General features: G+C 41.5%; 2 protein-coding genes across 2 annotated transcripts in view; one reads left to right on the plus strand and one right to left on the minus strand.

Moving 5' to 3' along the window:
* Positions 1-10,317, minus strand: part of serpini1 (serpin peptidase inhibitor, clade I (neuroserpin), member 1) — an 18,870-nt gene extending 8,553 nt beyond the window's left edge. The window contains exon 1 of the mRNA XM_035680266.1: positions 9,887-10,317. The gene's annotated coding sequence lies outside the window, so the exon portion shown is untranslated. The remainder of the gene's footprint in view (positions 1-9,886) is intronic.
* A 392-nt stretch (positions 10,318-10,709) lies between these two features.
* The window catches only part of pdcd10a (programmed cell death 10a), a gene marked incomplete at its 3' end in the record, with an annotated part of 9,022 nt that continues 1,158 nt past the window's right edge, over positions 10,710-18,573 (plus strand). Inside the window, 5 exon segments of the mRNA XM_035680267.1 lie at positions 10,710-11,022; positions 13,736-13,929; positions 15,458-15,511; positions 15,709-15,826; positions 16,522-16,648. Of these exon segments, the coding sequence (XP_035536160.1) occupies positions 13,840-13,929; positions 15,458-15,511; positions 15,709-15,826; positions 16,522-16,648 (389 nt within the window).

Below are 18,573 nucleotides of genomic sequence, written 5' to 3' on the forward strand. Positions count from 1 at the left end.
CTGTTGTGCCTGTGCACTTTATCGTTTCACCGTGGGAGAGTACTCTCGATTCCTTTGTATGTCCGGTGCATGTGAAGTAACTGACATTAAAGCTGACTTTGACTTTGATCCCTTAAGGAAAATATGACAGGACAATGGGTTCAGGGAAGAGATAGAAGGAAAAACAAGGAAACAAGGAATCAAATGTAAAAAGACACACATCCACATCAAACCTAAGAGTTAAACCCAGTTGTGCACAGGTATAGAAATAACGGACAGAGAGCGATGGAGAAAGAGAATTAGAGGAAATGAGATAAACAACAAGAATGTCCGGTAACTACAGCTGCTGACTGCAGTCAGTATTGATGTTCAGTGCACATCTGCTAAATGAGCTCATACATATTTTATGGCCATTCTTTTCATCCCAAGTTAAATCAGCTTATTTTCTTCAAATCAGCTTTGCTCTGTGTGTGTGTGTGTGTGTGTGTGTGTGTGTGTGTCTGAGCCTTTGTATACGAATGGACGAGTTTCTGACTGCGAGTACAGAATGACTGATTAGGAAGAGGCCTTCAACCCAACCCCACCCACCCGACCCATCCTCCATCCTTCCCATCATCTTTCCACGCCGTCACACTTCCCACCTTCTTCTTCTTCATCTTCCTCTCGTCCATATGCTATCTATCTTCACCTACCCTCCTCCTCCCTCGCTACTTTTTCTGTCTCTTTCCGTTTATACCTTTAAAATGTACACACACTGCGCAATCACTCTGGGGCTGTTGTTGCCAGGCAACATTGTTTTCTGCTGCTCAAACAAAAAAAGAAAGAAAGACTCAGTGATATTTAGCATAAAAAGAGAGAGAGAGAGAGAGATGGAGAGTAGAGAAACATACCGAGACACAGTGATAAAGTGTGAAATAACACATGGACATTTGTTTTGTTGTTTGTCTCTCTGCTGTGCTGTTATTATACAGTTTGTATAGAGGATTCTATTAGCAGTCCCATGCAGGGCTGGAATCTGCTGGCTGCTACTGTATGCGTGGGACGACAGGTGACTGACTGTGCTCACAATGTACCTGAGTGTCAACAACAACTACAATGGGCAGCAGCCAGAAAATTAGTGCCCCCATCCTGTTGTGTTCTGTGCTTTCCGCTGCTGGGCTCTGGCATGCAACAAACAATCTCCCCTCAAAATAAAGCAGTCCAACGTGGGGGATCCATTAATGTCAAATCCATTAAAGGATTAGTCTGGTGATAGTCTAGAGTTTTTCTTATTGTCAAAAAATACCATAAAAAGACTAAAACCAACAATGAATTGCCTCCATTGGTGTCCAAAAACTATTAAATACTCACTGGAGCACTTAATCTACGGCTGACAGTACGTCTTAACTAAAACCAACAATGAATTGCCATAGACCTCCAATGGTGTCCAAAAACTATAAAACATTTCTTTTTCCTATTTTAGTCATGTTGCAAATTACAGCACCAATATTTTTTGGAAAATATTGATTGTCTTTTAATAAGGAGACTATATATTTGCTGTTATTGTCAAGATTTACATCTTTAAAAGGAACAATGGTGCTTGGGATTGAGAGTCGCCATTATTGGTTTTGGCCTTTTCATATGATTTGTTAATAGAGGTATAATGAAATACTCACAGTATTCACAGTACTGGGTTCAGGATATGATTTTCTCACAATTTCTTTAACAAAATAAGAGTGAGGAGGAATTATATATAATTTATTATTATTATATTCCTTTATTTCTCTGACAAAAATCTACAAAATATATGTTCTCTTATATTTTTTTATCAAATTATATTAATATCATGATTCATTTTTAATCTCACTGATTTGAATCTTCACATATTTGTATCACAATCTTGTGATCCTTACACTACTATTTGTTAATAATAACAAAAATATATATTAGTGCTAGCCTTATCCCTCAAGCAATACCTCCTGATTGGGTAGGAAGAGTTGGCCAGCCATGCCTACATTTTACAATCTAAAAGATCTGCCATCCCTCATTCTCTTGCATAACACACATCGCAACACGTCCTTCTGCACTGACAGTCATCTTGTTTGTTCCCAATCTAAGTATTCTGACAAACTGCTTTTGACAAGCATGGCACGGACCAAACTGCCAGCTGGATTTGCATCCGCTTGAGTCAGCAAATGGAAATTCATTTGAGTTTACAGAGTTTCTTCACACATGCACTTTGTTCATGTACCCAAATATGTGAACATTTTGTTATATTTAGAGTTATATATAGATATAGTATAGAGTTATATTTAACAGGATAAGGGTGGTTATCTTCTTCTCTTCTCTCTCAACCAACAGCTACTGATCCTTCTAACATGTAGTGCCTTTGTCATAGTCAATCCCACATTAACTATTACATACTCACTAGACTAGAGGACTAAATCTGTATTAATCCGCTGAAAATACCCCAACAAATCCACTATTTAGTCCTGTTTGAGTAATGTTTACTAAAAAAAACTACAGTGCCCAGTTGATTTACAAAATTGCTCAAAAACCTTAAACTTTTACAGCTTCAGCTGGAACAAATGGAATCAGGGCTGAGCGTGCGAGACAGCGTAGGGAAGTGAGAAAGTACTGAGAGATGGACAGATGCACTGTTTGTTTTGGTTCTTCTAATGGGATTTGTTGACGGCAACAAAAATATAGAAGAATATCAGCCTTATTGTTAAATCATCCATTCATCACAGCCAAGAAGTATGAAAGGAATCGGAGTAGGACAAATTGAATTAAATACTGTAAGATAATTAATCTGAGCATATATTAAGTTAGACTGGAGTCAGCGGCAGGATGGTCCATCAAGTTGGCAGGCTGCGAAGTTGTGGTTAAAGCCTCGCTAACAGCTTGTTGCATTAATGATGTACGACTTTAAAACGGACGTGAACAGAAAAATCAAATGACGCCCGAAGGCGCAGACCAGATGTATTGCAGTGAACATACTGTTGAGTCACGTGTGTTCACCTGCGCTCACATGTCGCGCTGTGAGTCAGACATCGCGGAGAGAGTGAGAGAGATCCAGAGAGAGTGAGGGAAAGGAGGGGGTGGCTGGCAGAGATGTAAATGGAGGTAATGTTCCTGACCTTCTGAGCTGTGGGAGCTGAACTTTTCCTCACAGACAGCCCTGCTCTCTGTAAGGAAAGACCCAGCCATGCAGTTAAGCCAGGAAAAGTAGTGTGGAGCATCATTGTGTGTGCACCTGTGTGTGTCTGTGTGCAAGTCTGCATGTGTGAGTGGATAATAACACCATGGGTGGCTGGCTATTACTTGTAATGGTGACACCGTTCTGACCTTTTGAGTTGTGGCACGCTGTCTGCAAGAGGATCCCACACTTCGCCAGTTGGGCCATTGATGACAATCAGCCCAACTTTTGGCTCCGACCTACTAAAAGGTGGGGTTCCCAGCATGCCTCACACGTAAGCAGGGAAACCTAACACCCGGCTATAAAATGTTTTCTCGTGACTAAAAGAGCTGGATATGTCAGAAATGGTTTAATCCTGACAACTTGATTAATTCCATGCAATTAAACTCACTGGCCTTTAAAAGCAGCCTCTAATCTCTCGGTGTAATCCTAATTCTCGAACAGAATAGATCGGCAGTTGACATTTCGACAATTAAAATGTGACGTCACCCAAATCCACAGCACGCACGATAATCCTTACTGCCATTTAAACCCAACACCTTGAGACGGCATGCTTCGGAGGCCAGGGGAATTTATTAAACATGGACATCCTCATTCATGGTTCAAATCCCCAGGTACACACACACACACACACACACACACTTTGAAGTGCACGTTTCAACATACACTTCCAAGCCAAGGTTACCAAGGCAACTGCAAGTGATGGACATTTTTCGTTTTGCCGAGCTGACAGAGAGAATTTTTACCCTTAAAAGATATCTTCCTCCCTCCATGTAGGCAGATAAACTCTCTTTCCTTTTTTCGCACACTACTCAGCATTTTCCGTCTCGCATAACCCCTCTCTTTGCAAGAACTCTTCACACCAGCTCCAGTTCTGTCACTCAGGGCACTCTCTGACATCGTATATTACAAACACACACAGCACACACACACACAGTCATTTTGCAAAAACAAGGCAAGCTCCATCTCTTCTTCTTTGCTCTCTGGAAGTGATCACTACGGAGCAGCAGCAAAGCCCACTTCTCTGCTTCAGCTCAAATCACAGCACCCTGGTTCACTGAGGCTCTAAGTACACTTCCAAACTGCTGAAGCTCGTAGGCGCTTTGACGAATTCTCCAATCCCATTTCATCAAGGCCTATCCCTCTGGGAATAAACTGCAGAGAACGATGTGTATCATTATAAAACTCTGACCCAGAAAAACCTTGAATTTCTGCGATGGACGCGCTGTTAAAAATGGCAGAGTAATCTGGCACGATTTCACCATGAATATGTCTAATTTATAAAGGGCTTTACAGTAGAGATAATGGAGTCTGATTATCATTCATGAGTTTCAAGTTTTCCTTGGAGGCACCACTGCGGTCGCTTTCTACATATTGTTCTGGTCTTGAACTGAGTAAAATGCAACACACTCACACGAGTGATTTGAGATTAATGGTGTAAGGTTTCATGAAGGTTTAATCATTTTTAGTGTATCTGTGAGTGTCTCACTTTTCCCGTTTGATTAGACAACCCGTCTCTCACCTATCGCTCACTCACTGATGTGGAGACTCCCAGGGCAGAGCAGAAAACAGTGGGTAGAGCATTTACCTCCATTGCAGTCGGAGAGAAAAGAAACACTAAACTGCAATGGCGGGTGGGGACTTCCATTACTGTGCCCCCCAAAAAAGTGGATACAATTCATCAATCAAGTTGTCCGTTCAGCTCACGCCCCATACCTACTGTGGCAACCAGGCAACAGCAGCTAGATGGCTACGCGGCCAGCACTGTATCTCATCTAGAAGCTAATTTCGTTAAGGAAAGAATGCAACATTTCTCTGATGGTAGAATCTAAAAAGGCCAGAATAATAATTTTTAAAAATCCTAAAGGTTTGGTCATAATTTGATTTCTCATCTAGTAAATGATAGTTATTAATTGTTCTGATAAAAACGGAATGTTATCTGCTACTTTGACATGATTTTGTAGAGGGGACAATAGTTTATTGTGCATGTTATATGATATTCCTCGAAGTTTTAACATCTTTAAAAGCAGAATGCAATCGCACCCCCAAAGCAATGATTACTGCTGCCACATTCACGCAGATATATTTCTGTTCTGCGTATAAAAAAGGAAATATGTCATACTTTTTAATTAATCTGTCAATCTTAGAATAAAACCGAACACTGGCCAATGTAAGGTGAAGCTTTTTTTAGCAGCCAGTGTTACATTAACAGGGCTCTGTCTTACAGCAGACATTTTGACTTGTCGTAAGTAAAAGGACTAATTTAGTTTTATTAATAACCTCAACAATGACTCTCTTCTATTCAAGTGTCCTGGTGAGCCATGAGAGGTAGACAGTGAGCCAGCATGCACAACAAAACCCGAAACTGTGGCAGCTAAATGGAATTCAGCCATGATTCATTTCATTAGTTACACATGTGCTTTTCATACTGTGACATGTCAAAAGTGTCACTTTAGTGTGGACTAAAGCTGTGAACAGTCCCCACTGCAGTTCTGACATTGGTGGAGGTGGCGCCAAAGGGATAAAAACGCAAGGCTAAATAAAGGTAATCAGCTGTCAGTGGTTATCCCTATTTCTGGAAGTGGTTGTAAATATTTTAAAACAAAACCCTTATCACAGCTAACATACACAGTATTTCCGATTAGTTAAGTTTTAGTTTAGATCTAGCAGGATCCAGCCAGATAAGACTCCGCTGGACAGTAAAACCTGAAGGCAATCTCTGAGTCTCATCTTATAAAGTAGAGCTAAATAAAAAGAAACTTCAGCATTGGTTCATTTACAGCATTTCATTTAAAAAGTGGCAAGTTCAATTAATTCAATCTCCCTGTGCATAGGAAATTATAACCAAGTGTGAAATGTGTTATGGATTATTATTTTCTTCTGTAATTGAGAAAGCAAAACTAGATATGTGCTGTAATGCACAGAGCTTTGTGGCGTTGCTGTGGCAGCCACAACAACAGCACGATACTTGTGGTTTGTGTTTGCTGTGGGTGTAGCAATAGTTCATTAGCACCTGTTAAACTTACAGAAACAACCCATTAAACTAAACGAAACCCTGGTACAGGACACTGTGCTGAGCAGCTACCACCTATTTACCATGCTGAAGCTAGAGGTCACTGACATTGTTGTTCAACACACACAGCATATGACATAATAAAAAGCCATATTTACTTGGCTTAAAACGTTTCTGTGTACAGGCCACACACAGTGAGTCCTGTCATTGCTCTATTACTTACTGTAATTTTCCATGCGTGTTCACGCTGCATTGCACAGTTATATTCAGTCGTCCAATATGGCTGTGATTACCTCTACTCTACTTTTTAAAGTCTACCCCTGCAGTTTATATCCATCCCAGTGGCACACAACATTACCTATCTACAGCCCATCCTCAGCTCAGTGCCTTAGCCCTGGCTCCAAAATGACATAACGTGCTATGGAACCTGCCCGAAGTCCCAGGATGCTCACTGTACACTCCACAGAGGGCAAACAGAGGTTAACAACCCTTTATTAATCCCTGCTAACAGAGACACCCAGAGGGAGAGACACGCAGGGAGAGATAAAGAGGTATAAAGACAGTTTAATAGACTGAGAGAGAGAGAGGAGAAAAAAATGAGCAGAGACAGAAACCAACAAAAACAAGGAAGACGTGTGGGTAGAAAATTAGCAAAAGAGAGGAAGACACAACTAAAGACAGACAGACAGAAACAGGAAGTGCTCTGAAAAGCTGAATAGAGGCAGATTCCATGCAGATACCAGCTTTGATTCAGAGCCAGTGATATCTAACGACCCCCTGCATAGCATGGCAAGATGGTTGACTGCTCCCCACACTCTGCCAAGGCACACTCAACAGTGTCTCTTTTCTTTCTCTATATCAGAAAAACACACACACACACACACACACTAACAGCTACGGCGCTGTGGGAGCACAGTTAGGAGGTTTGAGCTGTAATTGGATCGGCCTCTATTTGGGGTCAGTGGTAAAAGTGAAAAGACTGGAGGCTTTTTCAAATGGACTAAAGACCAGAGAGACACCGGAGAACAAGAAAGGTCACTATCAACTAGTCCTGCGGGAGAAATGTGTGCGTAGGTGTGTGTGCGTGTAACAGAGGTAAGAAGGTGTATGAATTGCTCACAAACTGAACTGTGATTATTTAGCTTGCTGCAGGAGGCAGAGGGTTAGCTCGGGGGACAGACATACACACGGAGAGGTGATTGAGAGAGACGAGGATGGTGACAAGTGAGACAATTAGGAGGATAATTCAAATTGATCTGGTGTTTGAGCCGTTCAGTGCGGCGGTAGGGGTTTACGTGAGGGGAAAATATGGGTATTACCAAATCACTTCAGCCATTTTACTGTCCTCCTCCTCCTCCTCCTCCTCACTGAGATCTCTCTCTCTCTCCCTCGTCGATACTCAGCCCATCCCTCAGCGCCACCAATCAATCGACCGATCGATACCAGGGTACGTGTGTGTGTGAACCAGAGTTGAGGTGATGTGAGCTGGACAGACCGTGAAAGGTCGAACAGACTGCTGTGAGATGGCAGAACATTTCCCCTTAAGTGTGTACAAGCTTGTGTAGAGTTTTATTAAATTAAATTAAATTCATAATTTGCACCAAAGAAAAAAAAGAGCTCTGTTTAAAATGATTATACACATGTTAACAGGTAACCTCCATATTTAGGAGTTTCTTCTCTGATTTGATGTATTTATCCACTCTTTTTTATGGCTGTATTTATCTTTAGGTATCAAACATTCCCAGTTTGGTGCATTCATTCAAGCGGGCAATTCATTATCATTATTTTGATTTCCTCTCTGTAACTGCCTGATTTAACTCTTGACCTCTTTCTCTCTTTCTTTCCCTGACCTCGAATCTCTCTCTCGGCTCTCATCCTCCTATCTGGCCAGGTAGAAACTAATCCCCTGTGTCTTTGCTGCAGCAGACTGTACAGGGGACAAAGCTTGCTGCCTGAGTGTGTGCGTGCAGGTGGTGTGTGTCAGTGTGTGAGTTTATGTAGGAAGTGAGGGGGGAAAAAGTAAAAGCTGCAGAAGGAAAACTGCTGAAATTGAGTTCACCCACCTTTCTTTGTGGTTTTTAATTACATTCTGTAGATTTATTACATAGTTTAAACTGTCATAGCATTTTTTTCAATATGTTTTTAATTTGTATGACGTCCATTTGTCAGCAATCTGCAGGTTTTTGTGCCGATCACCACCAGCCTTTTGTTCTCCTGTATTTTCAGTACATTCTAATTCAGTAACCATGTATTTTAGGACAAAGAAAGATTCAATTAGATTTCTTCCCCCTCACTTCATACTGCAGTACGTAACAGGTTTGCGTCTAGCCTGAGAGGACATATCTATAGTCAACTGCAGCACTTACTGCAAATTTCCTCTTATTCTCACAGCAGAATATTTCACGGAAGGGGGAAACGTCAAGCACGCACACACACACCTACAAACAAGGTTGTGGCAGTCACAGACACACACTCACACACGGGCTGTGTGCAGAGTGTTCAAATCCAGTCAGCTGCTCCTCCCTTCCCTGCTCGTTTTTGTTTCGCCAGGCTGATTTGAAAGACATTTAATTATTGAAATGCAATTAATGCAGCGGTGGGAAAAGGCAGGACACACACACACACACACACACACACACACATCATAGGCGGGCAGAGGGAGGACACAGCAGGCTTTATATCAACAGAGATTAAGCAGTGTTTCAGATGCATTTGGGATTAATACATTGAGATTATAATTAAAAGGGATACTGTTTTTCTGAATATGGAGCTGGTGGCACTGTGGGCCTAAATGAGGATTTAGGAGGTCATTATCTTGGTTGCAGAGATAAAGAGATCATAGGAGGATTGAGAGAATGAGACAAGAGGAGGAGAGACACTGAAATGTTTATTACTGACCATGTTTTGGCATTCTTTTCTCCTCACAAGGTATCAATATACAATTCCTATGATTTAACCCGAGGTGAAAAGTCAGTTTAATATGAATATAAGATATATGAGATGTATTTTGTTTCCCCTTATCAAATATATGAACCAGCTGAATCTGCGGGCAATTCTGATACTACATGGATTTTCACCAAAACCACCACACATACAGACACACACAGACCTGCATGAAGGAATAACAAGTGGTGTGTGTATAGGTGTATGTATAGGTGTGTGTGTGTGTGTGTGTGTGTGTGGGGTGGGGATAGGGTAGGAGCAGGCTACTACAATGTGCCTCGTTAATTCAGCCACATGCTGTCACCGCGCCTTTGCCTGTATTTCAAGGACAAGAACCACACTGCAATGCCTGAGCTCAGTGAACAACAAACAACAAAAACAAGCACTGCAATCGTAGACCACCGGCAGAAATGCAACAGCACTGGGTGGTGGAAATCGGGTAACGGCTTTAATCAATAGGCTTGAAGAAATATGTTTGGCTCCAATGTGCGTCTCCACCCGCCCGCCCTTATTAAAAGCCTACATATGTTTATTATAGCATCATAATCCCGGTATACTGTTCCATAAAATTCCCTATTACAACTACACATTCCTACACCTTCATACAAAAAATCATACTATAGAAAAACTCACAAATAGGCTTTTCTCTTTTTTTTTTTTATCTTGCTAAACCTGAGCAGTTAGGGTTTGTTATCCTGTCATGTTATTCAGATACTGCGGTACAGGTTCTGTGGCTGAACTAGTTGTAAGTAATTGCTTAAAACGGCTCTTACCGATAAACGGTGTTAGGTACGGTGGGTGGATGGATGGATGTGTGCGGTCTCTCTCTGCTGCTCTCCTCCAGCACCGCAGCGGCTCGCTGCTGGTTCATTTGCCGCAGACTCCGCCCCCTCAACGTCGATTGGTCCAATGGACGTCGACCAAAGAGTATTGACGAAAACCGAAATGGTCACGCGTACCCTGTTTCCGTCTTCGTTTATGCGAACATTCAGTTTACTTGTATCATTTAAATGTTTTCGACCCTCCTCCTGGCGGCTTCGTGCTCGTTGTTCGAGTCACTGAAAGACTGTCACATGCCAACACACATTGTTCAACCTATTTTATATCACCTGCCTCAATTGGTATGCCCTAGTAGCTTTATCCTGCTACAGCGGTTACCATGACGTTAGTTTCTCCCTAATGTAAAGTGCCTGTAACGAACACAATGTTCTTAACTGTTTATGTGTGACGCCAACCGACAGCAGCTGGTGGATAACTATCTTGACCAACAGTGCAACAGATAATTTCGTGCTGTACTGATAACTAGCACAGTTTGCGGTTATTTAAACTCCAGATATACCTTCTGCTAACCCTTGAAGATATATTTTTGTATACTGTGCACTTTGTAAAAGTGGGAACGCGATAAAATGTCCTGTGCGAAAGCGTCACACGGTTCTAAAATATACACCACCTGTGCCTTTATGGGATTTGTAGTCTGTTTTGGGGGCCATTACAATGAAGGGACATGGAGGAGGCGTACGGAAAGAACTACAACCTGCCTCTGGTGCGATACCGACGGACAGCTCCCAACACCGCCCACCCCAGACTCCCGGCTATTACAGCTTTGTGAGGCAGAAAAACTTCCTGAATGAGACACAAACCACAACAAGACGGGAGCGAATAGCCCGTCGGAGCTCATAACTGAAGCACTTGTCAGCTATTGTTATTTAACTTTTATATTCCCGCTGTTTTATCATTAAATAGTTAGGTAGAGCTCGGGCGCTGGTCAGCTCAGGACAGATTTGATCACCTGCTGTAAAGTGCTAATCTTATGTTAGCGCATTAACGCTACCTGTAGTCAACACTACCCAGCTCCTGGTCACTGGCTGGTCGCTGCTCTTCTCTTCATTGGCAGCAGTAACATCGTCAGGTAAGTGTCGGGCTGTCAACCCTTTTCCACCTGTTTACCTTTACAAACCCGCGGGGTTACAGTAGTTACGGGAATCAACACCTGGCGTCACTTTGAGCTGCCACGAACATCAGTAAATGTAAAGTCACTGAAGTTGTTTGTTGTTTGTCCCACTTGTCAAACAGGGAACTTATCTCAGTGACCTTACTCGCACACAAAATTGCCGCCACAGCAAAAATAAGGTTCGAGGCCTGTAAATGTGACCATGAGTTATGGTCATAGTCTTTTCATTGCCATTTCTTTTGTGTTGAAACGCAAGGGGTTTATATTAGAGAGTGACTTTGTGGGTTGCCAGTGTCTGGTTGTGAGCTTCATGCCACCTGCTGTTGTGGTAAATGTTTCTAGAAGTGTAATGGCTCACACAAATGATCCAAAAGGTTGTCTATAAAGACCTCTGTCCTCACATCAGGTACAGTACAGGTGCAACTTTAAAACATTATTTAATGTTTCTGTTGTATTTAGGCGCGCCATGAAGCTAGATTAGATAGCCGGCATCCAGAAAAGCAGAACTGTTTGCAGGCATGACTTTACGAGTCCACCTGGAGAAGATGCAACTGTTCCTCATCCTGTTTACTCCATCTATGGAAGAAATCTCTGCCTCTGGTAAACAGATCCTGACATTCATTTATGGCGCTTTGACGCTTATGGTTTTACACAAGCTTAATAGAGTGTAGAGTTAACCAAGATTACACTAATGGACTTTTTCACACATATCTTGTCTCTATTTTGTTCTTGAAATGTAATTCTTCTGTTTTTATAGGTTTTCAAACTTTTTTGATAACCTAAATAAAACAGTAACTTATGTACATGAACAAACTTTAGATGTGAACCAAATCCCCATTTTAGATCGAGATTCAATACAAATTGAGGATTTTAATGAATGGATCATTTGAATTGTGTTGCTAGGAAACAGCTTGTCAGCTCTCTATTATTATTACTATGAAAGAAGAAGAGGACACTCCACATCTGACTGTAATAACTATAACTACTATTTGTATAACACAGTTATATCTCTGTTTCTTGTATTCCTATTTTTTTTTTAAATTATCTGTTCAACTTAAAGAGGAGCTTGTCTTTGCTGACCTCTAGTGGTGTAACTTCTCACCTTGCTGGGGACCAAGTATCAACCGATTGTGATGTCGCCATTTTAGGCAAGAAATTGGCAATGCAGTATCAGAAACTTGATTTATGTTTGATCAGCTGCCTAGTTTGTTAGATTCGTGCGGTGCGCTGGAAGGACTCACTGAGAATGAGTGTCAATCACAAGGTAGCCACACCCTAAAGCATACCCTGCTTCATCATCTATTTTACTCTAAATGGGACCATCATTCACTAAATGAACGACATGCTGTAAGGAAGAAGACTGGAAACATGCGGTTGAGACCATGAACTCGTTAGGACACTGTCTACTGAGCTCATAAATAAAGTGAGAATAGGATCATTTCACATTAGCCCGTATTGGACTTCTTTTTGCAGCCCGTGGCGCTGACCCCTGCTGGCCATCGGCGAGAATACAGGTTTAAGACACTTCCACGTCGGCTTCACTTCAAAGACCTCTGTCTACTAATTACACACTGAAAGCACAGCACTTTGTCACTGTCTGGTGGTTACAGGTCCACTTAAACCCTCTTCTGACCACACCCAGCCACAACAACACCAAAGTGACACTGTGCCTGGTAAGAGGTGAAGCAGGTTGAAAAACTTGAAACCACAGAGGGCAGCAAAACACTGCTTTTCAGCCTGGTGTTAAGTGACTGTGTAAAGCCGACAGAAGAGCTGTCTGTTGTTGTCTCCCAGCAGCAGCTCTCTCTGGTTGGCTGTATGACGCTGCGACTGTCAGCTACTGATATTAGGAAACACTGCCGCACCAGACCCTTTTATAACCGTATTAATATTTGTGTAAAAGTGGATAAGTAAAAACATTAATGCTAATATTTAATAATAAACGTAAGAACTTGACATTAGATAGGAGTGTCCAGTCATGGTCAGGTTATCAGGGATCTTGAAAAGCACAATGCACGGAAGTAGCCTCGGTATGTGTCCCTGCCCTACGATTAACGCTCTGTCGTATGATCACAATGAAGAATGACATCACAGTAGATCCTGTAAAAGTGAACAAACAATAGGTGAGGAAAAACTGGTTCTGGAGGTGTCAGATATGCGTGTGTGTGAGAAAGAGACAGAACACAGGGCAATGATATAATATAATATTTCTAATTCTAGCAGAGATGGTTTTATTGCAGCAATAATATTGGAGAGGGTGTTTCTTATTCAGGTATGACTCATGCCAGTTTTGTCACCATTGCACCCGGTGGAACAGTAAAGGGCCCACCCTTTGGCAATGTGGTTGTTATGTGATGATCATGTCTGTGACTGAAAAGCTTTCCGAGAAGTGGTACACATGGGATTTTATGTCATGTAATGGGAAAGGAATAAAGCTGGTGCGTTGTTGGAATCATCATGAAAGGGATGTATTCCGTCTTTGACTAAGCACGTTTTCTGATCCTCTTTTCAACATCAGAACATTTAAATAGCCCAGTTTAGGTGGTTGAACTGATTCCAGATTGTAACCATGCTGAGCATTTTTTTCGTTTAATCCCCTACTCTGTCATTCTCATCCACCGCCATCTCTCTCTGGCTGCTTGTTCACCTGTCCTGCCCCCTTCTTCTTCAGGTCCTCCTCTGCTCCCATTCTGTCAGTCTCCGTAAGTGATTGAATGCGGTGAAACTGGCATCAGTGGACGAGCACACACACAAAGAGCCACTGATTGGTCAAGGATGACCATGGAAGACATGAAGAATGAAGCTGACGTTGCCTTAACAGGCTCTATGGCTCTCTACAATGTGATGTATCCTGTCTTTAACCAGGTAAAGAATGTAGGGTTTCAGTCGAGGTAAAAACGAAACAAAAGGGAAAAATTAAATGAACAAGGCCAGGGTTTGATGCATGAGAAGGAAATGTGGATAAGACTTGTGGTAAATATTCATATATATATATATAATGTGTGTTTTTAGAAAATACTGGTGGAGGTTAATTGTAATTGGCTTCGGTGCAAAGGTTGAAAGGTTTATAGTGTAGCAGAATAGAAATGAGGAAATGGAAGGAACAGTGTTGAATATTCCCCGTTAATGTTAAATTAGCGAGGAAGACATGCCAAGGATAAGTGCTATTCTGCTGACAATATGTGGGCGCGTATTTGTGTCTACATGATGCATCCTTATGTATACATACACGTGCACTTGTGTGTTATGTTTTTTCACAGCCATACCAGTTGAGATGCTTTTTTTGCATGTTTATTTAAGGTCTGTGCTCTGCGTATTTTCCGCTCTTCAGATAAAGTGTTTTCAGCCTTGTTAACATGGCTCTCGGGATGGAAATGTCGGTGTGCCGGTCCACTACGCTGGTCCAGGCTGACATATCTCAACAACTATTTGGATGGACTGCCATGAATTTTTGTACACACATTCATTGTCCCTACATGATAAAACAACTTTGCTCACCCTATGACTTTTTGTCTAGCACCACAAACGTAAAAAGGTTTTTTGTATTTGATGCTTCATTAGACAGTAACAGCTGGAGAGACGGACAGGAAAGGCAGAGGAGAGAGAGGGGATGATATGCAGCAAAGCGCCCGGGGGTTGAATGTTAATTGGCAGCACGTACTTGAAAACAAAACAATTGGCCTCACTTATCAAACAAATTACATACCACTTTGTACTGAAAACAGTTCAAAACTTTCATCTGTGCTTTATGCATATAGGGTAACACTCACCGAGCTGGATTATTTCATAATGTACCACAAAAGACAGGGATATTGTGTTTGAAAGTTTGGCATACACTATAGATAGGACATCTTTTTTTATAGTTGCCCTGGTGTCCATGTAAACACAGCATCATTCCTCTCTCGCCCCTCATTTCTTGTTCCACCAATCTCCAGTAAAGACATAAAACGGCAAAGTTTGAACTGCAAACTATTGTATAGCCTAAGGCATCGTGTCAAGCTCATCTCAGATCTGATTGCTGGGACCGGGCGAAGCTTGATAGGAAATTGATTAGACACTTTATTTTAAAACCGCACACGTGTGAGTACACGGCGTGCAAATTGACAGACTGAGCTCGGAGTTTGACGTAGCCGCGAGCTCTGTAACACCAGAGGAATGGAATAGACTTCAGTACTCCTGAAGAGTAGATGGAGAATACAGATGATTGGACTGAACACACGCTGTTCACAGTACAATAACACCGTGTCCTCCTTTGATATCGCAGGATGCCTGCCTGGTTTGTGTGTACTTTATGCAGAGTTACATTTCAGGACGGAAGAGAGGCCACGATAAGAGCTAAGCTGTGTGTTTGTGCTGCTGGCTTATGTTCGTGTCTGTGTATTGTAACTTGCAGTTGGAGAAAGTCAACTTATCAGCAGCGCAGACCTTGAGAACAGCGTTCGAAAAGGTAACAAAAACAAAAATTCCCTTTTGTTTGTTTACGTTTTCAGATGAACTGCTATTTTTCTTATAACTGTGCCATTACCTTTCCTTTTGTAATCATTCCACTGTGTTGATTTGTAGATTTGATCAGTTTTAGTGCCACAGAAGATCAAGGCTGGCTGCAGTTACTGTCAGTGTAACTGTATGTTTGTGTGTTTCAAGGCAGAGAAGGAGAACCCGGGTCTGACTCAGGACATTATTATGAAAATACTGGAGAAGAAGAACTTAAAAGTCAACTATAACGAGGCTCTACTTCGCATGGCCGCAGACGATGTGGAAGGTAGGAAAGAGAGAGGGAGGGTGAAATGTGATACCTCATATAGGCCAACTATACGACAGTACCATGGTGAGATTTAGAGTAGTATGAGAAAAGCCGCAGTTTACATATCTCATCTTGTGTTACTATAAAGGATTTTTAAACCGCTGTCCTCCAGAAGGGGGACGTGCCCACCACTGCTGCTCAAGGACACTTCAATAAACTGGATGATTACCAATCTGGCTTCGGTTTCTGTGATGCCTCGGCCCGTATTACATCAGCCAACTTATCCACTGGGGGGAGCTGTTTCTCCATAAATCCACTGCTCTCCCTGTACTCAAATAGTCCTTTCTGTCTGTAATTGAATTCCTTGTGCCGTGTACAGTGATTGATGGCAGTAATGAATTCACACACACACACGCACACACACTTTAGATGAATTTTAAACCTACCTCCTGCATGGAACAGCCCAAATTCTACCTTAATCCTGCCTTCACTTAAACTAAACAATGTCACTTTAAAATATATGCACACACATTCACATGTGTATATCTGGTCCCGTAATCACACATTTGCACTATAGATGTGTTTTTCACACTTGCCACCAGTATTAATCGCTTCATTTCAGTGTCCCCTGTATGTATTTGCATGTGTGTTAATGTGCCCATCACTGAGGAGTTTAAACATCTCTACGTTTCTCTCCCTCTTGGCGTTCTCAGAGTTCATGATTGACAGGCGAGAGCCAGAGTTCCAGGAGCTGAACGAGCGGGCCCGAGCTCTGAAACACATCCTCAGCACCATACCAGATGAGATCAATGACAGAGTAGGCTTCCTACAGACCATCAAGTAAGACAGCTCAGTGTGTGACTGTATGCGTGTGCAATATACATCAGGCTTAATTCTATAGGAAAGTTTCAGTCTAACATCTTGTGTTAATTAAATATATGGCCAGAAAATGTCTGAAGAGGACTTCTAGCCTTTTAAAATATTTTTCTTTTCTAGTTAATTATTTGGTACAAAGACTAAAGCTTTGACTCTGTGCGTGTCTTTATGATTAAGACCCTCATTGCATAAACACAATAAAAAGATCTTTTTTTTGAAGCCAATTTTGGATGAGGCCCTATTGAATGCAAAGTCAAAGAGATGAGTGGCTGTGAATAGATGCAAATTCGCTCTATGCAGCGTAAGGAAACAAAGACGATGAGTCGGCACGAGTTGGAAATCTTTCAGTAGTTGCGGGGGAGTTTTGAGGTCAATCTGAGTTGACACACACACACACACTTGTGATTAGTGCATATGTTGCTAGCTGGGGCTAATGTCTGTATTGTTGGTACATCATTGGCTGTTTAGGGTGAATAAACACAGACTGCACAAACAGTTGAGTGGTCCTGTTTATGCTAATTAAACAGGGTGAAAATTCTCCTATCACTCTGTCTTAACACACCTTAAGAGCTCCAGTCTACAAGCTGAAACACGAGATATGGTTCTGTATTACTACAGTACCTTCAGTTAGCGTTTGTGTGCAATATGAATGAGCAAAATGCAATGGAATTTGCCTAATTTCTGGTCTAAAACTGGTCAGTTGTGCTATATCAAGGAATGGTAAATTAATTCATATGTAAAGATCGTTATATCTGTCAAATAGAAAATGTTGTATTCCATTTTAGGGCTCAGCTACATACGTATTTGTTGGTTGAGGCTGCGACTTCACCAGTCAAAGTTCACCAGTGTTTAACTTCGCACGAGGCGGAGATGCAAATCTGCTTTACTGCCAGAAGTGAAGCTAAACATTGAATGGTAGTGAATTGGAGGCGGATGTTCAACAATGTTAATTTTGTGTATGTGTGGCTGCGCCCATATTCTCCTGTGGGTGTGTCTCTCAATAATTTACAGCGACACGTATACGATCTGTCACAATACTGTATATTCCACATATAAGAAAAAGAAAATAAACACCAAGACACATAATTAAGTCAATTCACAAAAATATCTACAGAAATAGCATCTCCGAGGAATGCAAACATTGGCCATGGAGCTGTCATAACTCAGTCAAAGTTGTATAATCATATGCACTGCTTGTATCTTGAGTGTACCATAAGTAACAGTCCTTAAAATCCCAAAACTAATTAGCATTACCGTGGATTTTATAGACCATACTTATGGTACACTATAAAAAATACTGGTAGTGCATAGGGTTACACAACTTTGAATGACTTATGAACGCTACAAGGAGAATGTTTGAATTCACTAGAGATGCAATTTCTGTAAATGTCTTTGTTGTAAATAGACGTATTTGTCGTGATTTCTCACTTGTTCCTGTCTTTCTTTTGTTTTTCTTACATGTGGAATATAATGTGACAGACTGACCACATGTCGCTGTCAATTGTTGAGACGCTCCCACACCTGTGCACTCACAACGGGTGGAGCATTATCTGTTTAAGATCAGTGTAGAATGGTTTAAACATCCCCCCCAGACATGTATCAAGACAAATAGTTTGCTCGGGACAATAATGTGTGTTTTTCTACATAACAAAAGATAATTTCCACATTAAAATCCTTAAAAAGACATCTACTCCTTCTACCTCATTAAAAATACAAGAATCTATGAATATGCTCCTTATGTTCATTTCTGAAGTTTTCCTGCTGGACACACGATGTCTCCTATTTCACTGTACAGTCCATTCTCAGTGTTTGTGCTCTGGCAGCTTCAAGTTTCTATATCACAGTTGTATAAGTTACATACTGGACTAGGACTGACTTCCAAACTATTT

This window comes from Morone saxatilis, unplaced genomic scaffold (genome assembly GCF_004916995.1).
Source record: "Morone saxatilis isolate NCDOM2014 unplaced genomic scaffold, NCSU_SB_2.0 Contig8, whole genome shotgun sequence".
Taxonomy (NCBI): domain Eukaryota; kingdom Metazoa; phylum Chordata; class Actinopteri; family Moronidae; genus Morone; species Morone saxatilis.